This window comes from Procambarus clarkii, chromosome 24, assembly GCF_040958095.1.
Source record: "Procambarus clarkii isolate CNS0578487 chromosome 24, FALCON_Pclarkii_2.0, whole genome shotgun sequence".
NCBI classification, from domain to species: Eukaryota; Metazoa; Arthropoda; class Malacostraca; order Decapoda; family Cambaridae; genus Procambarus; species Procambarus clarkii.
The window spans coordinates 11,506,663-11,519,838 of NC_091173.1; the positions used below are offsets into that span (position 1 = coordinate 11,506,663).

The window sequence follows — 13,176 nt, forward strand, 5'->3', positions numbered from 1 at the left end:
GGGGGGGGTTATATGAAAAAACTTGGACTGGCTTCAGTAGAAGTCTCCTGATTTCCTGTGGGTTCAGTGCAATTCCAGGTTGTATAATTTATACCATGTCATGGTACAGGGGTATGGTGTGTGGCTGGGAGATCTTGATCGCCAATTCAAGTCACCGCATTGCTCCAGTTGATTTTCTCATTGATATACAATATATCACATTAGCGTGATTTCCTTGTATATACTTATGGGTATTGATGATCATGGCCAAAAGACAACCACAACAGTCACAACAGTCAGGCTCCATATTTGAGCTACTCTCTCACCAGTTGTGACCGCTCAGCCCACAATGCCCGATTGACTCTCTGCCAGTCCTGTTGTCATTCCCACACTGGCCAAGAATTGAATTGTTTTTGTTATAAACTGTATCCTTATTCTGATTCATAGGGATTCATCTAGATTTCAATATTTAACACTTACTATATATTATTTTTGTTAATTATGCAATGTTCTTTCTCACTTTATTTGTAACATTTGAAAAATTTTTGTATTTTTTAAAGATGCCCCTCCCCCTCACTCACAGAAATACAAGCTGCACATGCACAGGTGAGCTTTGCCCTAAAGAACTTCAATGATGGTCTTTTCAAAGCTTGAACAAAATGGGATACCCCATTGGCACATTTCAAACATCAACACATTTTTGTTCATTGAGTCAGCAGTGTCCTATATACTGTACTTTAAGGTCCAAGTAGTTCCATTCCTTATGTCTTCATAGCCAAGCTTATCCTGTAGGCCGTGTTCGGCATCAGTTCTTAAAGTGAGCATTTCTAGTGCCTGGGTGTCTTGCTTGGTTACACTCCTTCAAGCATCCCTGTGGGTTTGTCGGCACGGCTCATAGTGGACTGACCAATTGAGCCCTAACTCATTACTACTTGTGAATTTGATAAGTGCTCATCAGCATTGCTACATGATAACAGCCATTCTGTCTCCATGCTTCTTGCTTTCTTTCTTTTTCTTCTTCTTTGCTTTCCTCCCTATCACTCAATGTGTTAATTGGCACCTCAGCTCCTGGTTGGGGTTTTGTTACCAGTGTTCACCAAGCCTAACAGGGTCGTTGGTCATATCTGCTCCTTCTGGTGCATAGTATGATATTGGTACATAGTTTGTGGCAGTGTTGCAGGCCCTTGAAAAGATTAGTCTTCCTTCGGGCTGCATTGTCCAGCTGCATTTCAATTGCTCCCTGATGGTTCAGTTGCTGAACTGTGGGGGGATCACTGATCCTTTCCTCTTTAGAATTAGACTCCTCATGTAACTTAGCTTGTGACATTTGGGGTTTGATTCTCTACACGGTTCACATATGGGATATGCCCAATGCTGCAGATGGTTTATCTTGCTTTTGGCTCCCTTTCACAGCTTGATGAGGTTTCTTTCCATTGGCTCTGCAAAATGTTTGGTTGCTACAGTTGGCTCATTACATCAGCGTGGAATTGATGGCTTTCCATCTTACGTGGCTCTGTTTCCAAATTATGAAACTCTCGCTGTGGAGGCCTTTTGACTGGATTGGTGGAGGAGGGGGTTTCTGTATCTCCTTAACCTCTGTTTAGGTGTTGCTCAGGTTGTTGACATACATGGGCAAGGTGAACTGTCTGGCTTCTTGGTGGCCAGCTTAGCCTTGGTTTCTGGCTCTTCTGGCCCTGACCTGGACATTTTACAGCAGCTACTCCTCTTTCAGCAGTTCAGCCTGGTAACATACCTTGCTGGTACGACATTATCCACTGATCAGTGCATTCTGGAGTTTCTGATGCAGGTCTACCACCAAAGGTGGTAGACCAAAGGTTTGTATGGTCCAAAGGTGGCTGAATTTCTAGGTATCCCACCTACATCTTTCATTGCAAAGACAGTACAAAGTTCCTTGGTTCTCCTTTTCTCTCTTCATCGTTTTTATGCTGTGCCTGTTTCGGTTGTTTTGTTCTTTTTTTCTTGCCTAATACTGATGACTCTTATTGTTTGGCTTTGGCAGAGTCACTCTTGTTGACCTCCAATGTTGACACCTCTTCATCACAGTTTTATGAATTGTCTTGTGCTTTCTTTTACCTCCCACTGGTGCATGCGTCTCCTAAACTGTCTTGGTCTCTCGATATGGTCATGGTGTTTCTTTCCTCTCCTCAGTTTATGGTTGCCCCTTTGGTTCAGGATGTCATTCATAAGGTGCTGCATTTGTTGGGCCCTCACTTCTGGTTGTCAGATTGGGAAGCTTCATGCTTTCCTCACTGAAAGTATGTGTTCTGTTCTTTCTGACCTGGTTGGTTTCTTCATTAGCAGCCTTCACCTTTTCTTACATAGAATGATATGGTTTGCTTCTGGAGAGGGTCCCTTGGTGATTGATGATTGGTTTGTTTGGTTAGGGTACATCATTTGTGCTGATGTGGCTGTTCCTTGCTATCCAAGCACCACCCGCTCTGCTTTGGCGGGATGCCTTGTTTGCTCCAAGGCATGTTTGTCCCAGGTTGTCTGCAGTGTCATTTCATTTAGCCAACCTGTGGTCATTCCTTGGGCCCATGATGTTCGAAAGTTTGCAGCTTTGGCTGCTGTGTTCTTTGACCTATCATGAGCTGCTTGATTGGGCTTGGAGTGCTTGTAAGGTCTTTCTTTGAATCCTGGCATCTTGTATATAGTTGCTGATCTCCTCCCTGGTAAGTTCCATATTTTCTATCTTATCTGTTCTTAGGTAGTTTCAGGGAGCTTCAGAGGCTCCTCCATAAAACCAGCATTGAATGTAATGAAAAGATTGTTTCTATTAGCTTCATTGGCTTCCTGATTCCCTGGATCGGTTTCTGTGTTAGTTCAGGGTTTTGCAGTACTGAACTGACTAATTGCTGGGGTGAAAGTCTGAAGCTTCCAAGGTGACACCAGTTGGTGACCATTCACATTAGGTGTTTCAACATAGTTGAGTGAATCATTTGGGGTTGAATGAATAATTTGTGGAGTCATTTGACTGTATTGGTACTTTGTTTTCTGTTTACCTTGTACTGTAGTTGTTTGTATTGTTTTGCTCACTTTCCGGATATTTTCTCGGTGAGGGTGATTGTAACAGTCCTCGGTTCCCTGTGCCTCAGAGAGGCAGCCAGGTTCTGGCTCTGCTTCCCAGTAGGCCATACAGGAATCCTATGGCTGATGTGACTCAATAGTAGGAGGCCATCTCAGTGAGATAGCTTGTGAGAGCTACCAAAGCTCTACCTCCAGATAGAGGCATTTCATTATATTCAAATTTTTGTTAATTGTAGTTTAACCACTGCACTGTGCAGAGCGCCATGTGGCACTGGATCGAGGATGCACAGAATGCCACATAGCGATTGTAGGTACTGTATATCGTAGGATTCAAAACTGACGCGCTGTGACTTGGGTACAAGATGGATGCCTGAGGCATTCAGGGATCGTGCGCCATTTAAAAAAATATCCCAGCATGCCCAATGGCTGTGGGAAGCCTCAGTTTCAAAGTAGCAATCATATCTGATGCATCATTGAGCTTCCGATCCACGGTCAGCTGCGATGTTGAAAAACGACTCTCAGAGACCGAAATACTGAACATATTGTTTGAAGATGAACATATTAGTGACAATGAAGACCAGCCCTGAGAAAGACCTTACACAGGGGTCTGACAGTAGTTATATGGACACTGAGGTGGACGATGTGATGTGTGTGTACAGTACACACGCCTCGGCCAGCCTGCCATGCCACGCCACCCTAGGTCAACACCAATGGATGTACCATCACCATCTGTGTCACCTGACGTGAGTCTACTGAGTGATAGTATAGGTGATGAGTCATTTTCTGGGTTCAGTGACATATGCCGAGATACAAGCAGTGTTTATGAACCGAGTGCAAGCAGCTTTAGTGTTATTAGGTGGAGTTTCCCTGTGCCAGCAACATGCTGAGGCAAGCGCCAGCGTGTCACGCGGCCCGAGGACAAAGACGACAGTGTGTTCTCGACATCAGATGTTCGTGGCAGGCCTATACTACACAGAATGCCTCATCTAATGCCATACTTGTACACAGCTCTAGCACAAGACGATGAAGCCGTGTTGTTGGGGCCTGTGCTAGTGGTGCTCGTGCTCAGGTAGGCAGTGATGGTGTCAAAACAAAAAACATGGGTGTACTTGTGTAGGAGGATTGTGACATTTTTGTCCCACAAATTGGTATCATTTGATGATACCGATGTTGGTGTGACATCCTTTTTTCCCTATACTGGTGATGATATGGCTGAAATTTATTATTTAATGGCATATTTCGATCAGCCATTCATGGAGCATCTCGTTGCAGAGATGAACCGATATGCTCTGCAACTCATGGTCTCTGGAATTTTACCTGCCTCTCGAATGACATGTTGAAAAGACATGACTATTGAGGAAATGTATGTGTTTTTAGTGTTACGCATGATGATGAAGCATGCAGAAAAACATGTAATCCAGGATTATTGGAACAAAGACAGCCTTGTTCCAACCCCCTTGTTCAACAAGTACATGTCACGTGATAGGTTCCTGCTGCTTCTCAGGTGTCTCCACTTTGAGAACAGTGTTAATAAAGAAAGACACGACAAATTGTGGGAAGTGTGGAAGCTATTTAGTGATTTGAGAGGAAAGTTCCATAACTATTTTGTACCAGCACAGAATGTCGTGATTGATGAATTGCTAGTTCTCTTTAATGGACGACTGGTGTTCAAGCAGTACATTCCATCAAAGCGGCACAGGTTTGGATGAAAGTTCTTTGCGCTATGTGACTGTGAAACTGGTATGGTCATGGACATGATTTTGTATTCAGGTACAGGCGTTGACATACCAGGTCAAGATCCACATGGGTTCTCAGGCAGTGTCGTGAAAGCACTCATGGAATCATTGCTGAACAAGGGGGGCATATCCTGTACATTGACAACTATTATACCAGCCCCTTGCTGACCAGATTCCTCCTTGACCACAACACCAGCGTATGCGGCACTGTCAAGACACACTGGAGGGAAATGCCAGTGTTTGGCATTGGTATTGCAGTAGGTGAATGCCAACTGAGAAAGTGTGATAAAATGTTATCGGTGTGCTGGAGGGACAGACGTGAGGTGAATATGTTGACAACTGTTCACACCGGTACAATGTTGGACAGTGGCAAAGTCAACTTTGCAACAGGGGTGAAAATGTATAAACCTGATTGTGTCATTGACTGCAGTGTAAATATGCATTTAGTAGATAAATGTGATATGATGGTTGTTGCAGTCGAGTGTGTGAGAAAATCTGTGAAGTGGACCAAGAAATTGTTTTTCCACCTTGTTAACGTTACAGTGCTGAACTGTTTTAACATGTATCTTGTGAAATCTGGTAAGAAACCACCTATCCGTTCATTCAGTGTTGCTTTAGTGTCGCAACTGCTGATGAAATATGGGGTGGTGGGCAGTGTTGGTCCACATGGGGTACCAGCAACAATGCCTCACACACTTCCTGACAGACTCGGGTATAAAGATTACCTTACTGTACATAAGCTTGGTTATATATTAAGCACAGGAACACATGAAAAGGATGAATGTTCCTGAATTGTTTGCAAGAACACGCAACATAAGGAACAGAAGCGAAGATCCATCTGTACTTGGTGCGTTGAGTGCAAAATTCCCTTGTGCCACATTGACTGCTTCAGTGACTATCACACACTCATGCAGTTCTAAGTGTTCATTGTGTTGTATATAGTCTGTGATAGTGTACAGTGTGTAAATAAGTTGTAAATGTAAATAATTGCACAATGTAATGTAGAAAATATGAAGTGTTTGTGGACACATTTGTGTTACATATAATATAGTTTCGTTAAACAGTACGGATGATCTACTACCTTATTATTGTAAACCTGTTCAATATACATAGGATTAACCAGAAATACAAAAGAAATGCATTTGTAATTGTGCAGAAAAAAAATGAACATAAAAGTATTTGTGGCATTTCGTGCTTGTTAGATCTGGCATGCGATTGCCTCCGGGAGTCTATGCCACGGGCGACCACCAAGCCGTGACATCACACGCCATTTTCTGGACACTACTGTGGCCAAAGTAAGTACATTTGTGCAATATTTTCAGCATATATGTGATCAAGGGAGGGGTATTTAACAATTTTGGAATGACAAATAGAAATTTTGCAAAGAATTTATTTTCGTCACACCACGGGTGTGTTATATTTTAAGGCAGCTCAACACGGTGGTTAAGCATATACTGTACTATCATGTTTGCATAGTTAAATTAATGAAAATCAAAGGCATTTTGAAAGATAAAATGATATCTGCATTTTGTCTGGTTTAATTTGCATCCCTTATCCCTCCCACACCCAGCTTAATAATTAGTGTATGATTTGTTATTGATGTATGTTTTAAGTTTGACGGTAAGCTTGTAAGAAGAGGGAAAATTTACACTTAAATATAGGAGATAGTCATTCGTCATCATCTAGCAGGTCAATGTCGACATCTCTCTGATCTTCTTGTGTTTCAACTTCTGCAGCTTCATGTTGGACAAGAAAATGCTGCTGGAATTATGGTGTGTGTTGGATTGGTATGTATGACAGGAGGGCATACAAGTACCTGGTGAACCACTGGTCGGACACTTCCCCTTGTGTGCAATTATGTCTGGGTTTGAGACTTTGCCTAGGAGGATTGACTGAGTACCAAACCTTAACTGTTTGCCCCCTGCTCATCCTATATTAATTTGGAGAATTCGTTGTTAACCAATTGGTAGGTCATGTTGCAAGGGAAAACTAGTAGGATAAGGCGTAACATGAGCTATTAAACGAGAAAGCTTTGAGCCTCCCAGCAGGAGATAGAAGTAGTTTGTACCTGTGAAAAAAATTTTTTGGGCTTGTCCTGTTTCAGCTTCCAGGGTTTACATATTGGTAATTTGGAACAAAAAGTTATTTATTTATCAGTTTATTTATATACAAGATGGTACATTGGGTTGTGAGAGTACATGACATAAGAGTTCTTTCATTCTTGCATAGCCACTAACACCGATAGCATTTTGGGCTGGTCTTTAATCTTACAGATAAGAGTAATTATGTGTAATATATCAAACTTCTGTGATACATAGCAACTGGGCAAGAAAGAGATAGATGAACAGACTGCAGTTACTTTTCATTATAAATATGGTAAGTCTTTGATAGATTTCCTCATGAAAAAACAATTAGGAAAGTACAAAACATGGGAGGAATAAAAAGTGAACTATTACTATGTATGAATGATTATTTTGTTTGAAAGAAAAAATGAAAAGGAAAAGAGGATGCTCTTTCCCAATTGGGCAGTCACTATTGAAGTCCTATGTAAACCATTACCCCATAACGGTCCAGTTTTACATAAATAACAATGGAGGTAACTGTATAAATATATTTGCAGATGATTAAAAAAATTATAGAATAAAAGCATGAAACCCCTTTAAGAACACTTATACAAGTTGAGGAAATGGAGCCAGAAATGGATGATAGAATTTAATATTGTATATACAGATGATGCAGTGGATATAAAGATATAAAGATGAGTGAAAATAAACCCCCAGAGAGAAAATAGATTTCAAAGAAATCAGATAAATGTAATGATCTGAGAGTGACACTATATGGCAGACAGTTGCCAGAAAACAACGTAAATGGTGCAGAGGGCAAGTCCTCTGTAATGTTGGGAAATTTTGGGATTCCCTTGAAGTGTATGAAGGAGGACATGCCAACAAATTATTTACAAATTAAGTTAGACCTAAACACAAGTAGTGTAAAAGACCAAAAACATGCAACTAGATACTGTACATCTAATAAAATAAAATACTGTACAAAGAATAAAGGAACTAGATGTGTCTAAATAGAAAGTCAGGAGATAGAGAAGACATGAAAAACACCTGCATGATTATATACGTGAGAAAATGAGACAGGAATGGCTTCTCCAACTATCAAGGGATAAAAGATGATGCATGTAACTTATTGACAAATATGTATAGTCAGCTTCTGTTGGATATCCAACACATTAGTAGACAGGCTCAAGATTTTACTTTGAAGATGCAGCCATGGACAGTGGGAAAAAAGATGAATCATATCTCCTTTAATATTGTAGCTTGGATTGCAGTCTTAAAGATTTCAACATGAGAATACACCATAGATAAAGAGCAATTATGTAATTGGTTTACATTTTGAGTCTGAAATTTTTTATTTCCTGATACAAATGGCTCACATCAACACACAAACTTTAATTAATCTGAGATTTGATTATGAAATGAAAAGGCATACCACATTGAATCCCCACCATACAGAACCAGAAGTCTACTGTATTAATCATTGGTTAGATACTTTTATTTTTTAATTCAGTTGCTGTACTCTAGAATACATTTCTCTCCTTGTATTAATTCTTATTCAGAACATCTCATTGTTTTCTACATTACTCATCATCCTTCTTCTTTAAATCATTTTCATCATACCTTAAGCAGAATGATAAAGCATCATCTGACAGTATCTCTTGGGCAGCATATTCCATATCTGCCGTCGGCCTACCTATATGACTCAGTGCAGTTGTATGCACGGGCCGTGTCGGAGCTCTACGATGCCGAAAAATCCAACAACGTTACAGTTGAGGAGATTGCCAGGAATGGTACGAAGATCAAGAACCATCTCAAAAACATTACATACAAGAGTAAGTGTGAATCTCCTTTTACTTATATAATTCTTTTATCAGACTAATGTGAGTGCTTGTAGTTGAATTTAGAAAATTTAAATTGCATGATGTAAAACAAATTAAACAAAATATAGAGATGCTTTCAACCAGCTTCAGTTAAAATTTTGATAGCAGTTGATATGTGCTTAAAATTTTTATATTACAATATATGAGTATAATTCTTTTGGAAAGAAATAAACCCCACGTGGTTGGTTATCTTGATCCCAAGAGCAGTTAAGAGTAGCTTGTGAAGCTACTTTTCTGGCCTATGATGACAGGTGCACCAAAAGTTATAGCTTCTTGCCTCCCAATGTTTTTGCCATGCAGGGAGACCAGTATATCCCCTTGTTTCCCTTCATCTGGGAGTTGAGCCAATATGCAGGTGCCGTGGTTCCTGGAAGGCAATCAGAAAATCACTGGAGGAGAGTGGGGATTGAACCAGTGTCTTGGTGAATGCCAGATATGCTCCATACCTCAGAGCCATGACATGAAAACCTATTCATCCTGGAACACTACTGCGTCCTCTAAGGATTCTGGGAGTCCCGTGTTGCCACAATCAGTTTTTACAAAAAGTCTGCATGCACTCTGGAGTAGGTATGGAGTTTTCCACCACTTTGCTTCCCTTTAAATACACAATTAAATCACAGTAGCCTGATATATCAATGGGAAAATTGTGGTTACAGTTCCCTGTTTGCTTGGGGGTGATCCTGAGGGTGAGCCTCCCTGCAACTCCAGGTTGCAATCCTTATACCATGTTGTGGTCTAGTCGCTAGAAGCGTGTGAGTGGGAACATCCACCAGATAGGTTCAATCCCTCATCACTGCTCTTACGGATTTTCTTATTGATTCAGTCACATTAGTGTGATTACTCTCTGTGTATTGAAAGAAGAGCATCAGAGGTAGAACAAGTCCTAGATAACAGAGCCAGAGTGAACAGGGGGGATTGTGTGAAAATCATGTTCTGGCTTCAGTAGAAGCCTCAGGAAATCCTTGTGGGTTCAGTAGAACTCCAGGTTGCAGTCCTTATACCATGTCGTGGTCTAATCGCTAGAAGCCTGTGCGTGGGAACATCCACCGCATAGGTTCGAGCCCTCTTCACTGCTTCGGATTTTCTCATTGATGCAGTCATGTTAGTGTGATTACTCTCACACTTGAGCTAGCTGTTGCAGTTTCACAGACAATAGATTAACATTAACGATACTGAGAATGCTGTTGCCAATGCCCCCGCTCTTTCTTCTTAGCCTGTACTCATCTAGTTGTACTCACCTAGTTGTGCTGGCAGGGGTTGAGCTCTGACTCTTTGGTCCCGCCTCTCAACTGTCAATCAACTGCTGTACAGATTCCTGAGCCTACTGGGCTCTTATCATATCTACATTTAGGGTGTAGCCATGTAGTCTGTGTGCCATCCTCTAAGAGTTTGCTCACATCAACAACTTAGAGATTACTAGAATTCAGCTGCTTAATCCTGAGCTCCTGTTGTTATGAAATAACCTCACCATTCCTGCTTGAAAATGTACCCACACCAATTCAGAGGGTACTACTGCTAGCAACATTTACATCTTTGGCTTCCAATAACTGTATGTATCCTATCTGCATTGTTAGAGTATCTTAACAGTCCTACACTAGCTGTCTCACCCAGGCATTCTTGCTATGCTGTGGATCCTGACTGCATCCAGTGAAGATTGTCACCAACCAAGGTTGGAAATTTGAATCATGCCTGTAAAAGGAACTGCTACAGTTTCTGGGAACCATATTAGATTGTGTAAGGAAAGGGTCTTTGTAATGAATATTTGAAACTGTGATAGTATGATGAAGGGAACATTTGAAACTCACACCAGTTCAGCAGCCACCTCTGCACATGCAGAGTAGTGTACCTTACATGAGTGAACTGGTCCTTCAAAAGAATATAATAACTGTATGTGCCATCATATAAATAATAAACAATTCCAACTACATTCTGTGACTGGAATCATGAGGAAAATGTAAGTGTTAAAAGTAGAAAAAGCAGTCCTAAACAAAATAAGAAAAATAAGGAAATAAGGTGTGGAACAAGAAAACAATGCAACACCTGGTGCAAGTGAGTAAACATGACCAGATGCTCGGTGACTTGAGTCAGAGCTGTTGTTGAAGATGGTCACTTCTTTGTTGATAAACCAAGTTGGCATGGTTGTCTTGAGTGTGGCTAGGTGCACAAACCAATTCGTTTTATTTGTGGTGTTATTTTTGTACCTTAGGGTAGGAATGATTATTTACATGTTCGAGTGGCAGCTGGCAATTGTGTAGAATTCTCCGTCATTTGTGCTTATTGTGGTTTACTTGTGTTTACTATCATTTTGTATCACGTAGCTTGAAAACTTTTATTCATCTACATTTGGTAATTTCCAGTGTAAAGTAGAGATAACAGTGACCTAGACCCAAGTAAGAGCACTCTTCAAGTGTAGTAAATTCCAGTGTTAATATTGTAGCATGAGTCTTAGAATACAGTACAACTGTTTTGAGTAAGTCCAAGTTTTGTGAAACTAATAATCCCTTGCAGTTATCTTATCCAGCAACACTGAAGCCAAGTTCAAGATATACAGTATATATATTTTGCAAATTTTATCTAAGGTTACATAAATAAGCCCAGTGTAATTTCAGAAACTATTATTTACCCACTTGTTTTACTATTTATAAAATACTATACTTGAATTATAAAAAAGATAGGTTTCATGCATGGTAAGCATTTATGACCTGGTGTTCTGTTAGTGTTTTTTACAATACCTTAGGGGAGGACACTATTCCATTATATTTACCCTCTTCTTTAGTAAGGGCAAATAGGAAAAAGCTCGTGCCCTTACAGATGCAACACAACCTATCAAGCTAACACGATGGTTGAACAATTTCACCACCAGCTGGAAGTAGCACTGTTAGTACAGCTCAGCCATACTGCATGGATGAACAACTGTTCCACGGTAATCCGAGGAACAACATGCAATCTGGTCAACAACATAGGAGGACAGTGAATTCTCATCAACTAACCTTACCTGCTTCATCACTCCTGCACCTTAAATCACTGCATCAGACACATCAGCCTTCTTGGAGTAGTGTTGAAGGGCTGTCAAATATTTATTCAGTACCATCTCCATCTACTTGTCTGTATGCCCAATGTACAATACTCCATCACATCATTTCCACTAGACTAGCCTTGTTTATTACAATTCATGCCATTCATCAACTACAACAGCATCTGAATGGTAGACCAAGTTGTAGTAAAGACTCCAATGATCATCACCATCAACAACACAATTGATAGCATGATGGCGGCAGACTGTACCTCGACCCAACTCCATTCCTACCTTTTCCAGCTGATTGTCCAACACTTTTTACCCAGGGCAACAGGTCCCAGCCTTGTCTACACCACCAGCAGCCCCTTTCTGGCTGTACAGCCATTGGTTTCTTTCCACCTGCAGGTTCCTGACCCAGATTCAGAGCATGGTCTAATGACTTAGACGACTTCCAAGCAAATATGAATACGAATGGTTGCACATCGCAAATGCACACAGTGAATTGTAATGTGAGATTTTTGGATTTTCTAATGTCGAGCTTGATGGACGGAGGGGGCTGTGAAATAATTTTACTTAGCTGAATTCTGTGCGGTGAAGCATTCTGTGCCTTTCTGACCAGTCAGCTATAAAAGGACCTATCATTGTACATTTACATCCTGTCTTACAGATCATATATCTGCAAATGACTATACAGTATGCAGGGTCACAACATTCACTCTTCCATCTGCTCCACATCTAGTAACATCACTGTCAACATGCCACCTCAATCATCTTCTGACTACTTCAGCTGACATGGCCACTGTTGCTGGCTACAGGTTGATTCCTGTGTCCACTTTAGTGTGTACTATATCGACAATATTCCGTCTGTTATTGTTAATCTGTGTTTTATCATCATCATGTCTGGTTATCCTCACAGATTACTAAAGGTAATTCAAGGGGGTTATTAATAATAGCGTGTTAAATTTAAATATCCAAACAATATAGAATACAAAACACTGTATTCAAATTGATTAAGCTTGTATTCAGAAATGACCTGGGTAAATACGGCACTTGTTTTGAAATAGGATATAAATTTTGAAATAAGGAAATACATTTCCTGGTACTATAGTATAACAGATGTAGGTTTGCTGTATTGTTTTAGGCATTGCTCAGACAAATATGAGTGGTTGTAGTTGGACATAAATAGTAACGTCTTTACATGGGCCATGTTCTTATGATGACGTAGTTCACCATTTACATTTGAGCTGGACCCAGCATAATTTTTCAAATAATTTTGTTATAAGTATTTAGTATTCTATTATAAGGCATAGCATTATGAATATAAAAAAAATAGTAGAAGCCATGAGGAGGATTCAAACCTATGCTCTGGGTGCTCCTAAACACATGCCTTAGACCCAGGACCCACAGACCCACACCCAGTACCCAGAACACAGGTTCGAATCCTCCTCACAGCG

General features: G+C 40.5%; 1 protein-coding gene across 1 annotated transcript in view; it reads left to right on the forward strand.

The window, feature by feature from the left end:
* Positions 1 to 13,176, forward strand: part of LOC123761727 (receptor-type guanylate cyclase Gyc76C) — a 321,982-nt gene that overhangs the window by 259,041 nt on the left and 49,765 nt on the right. Inside the window, 1 exon segment of the mRNA XM_045747876.2 lies at positions 8,493 to 8,658. Coding sequence (XP_045603832.2) covers positions 8,493 to 8,658 — 166 coding nt within the window.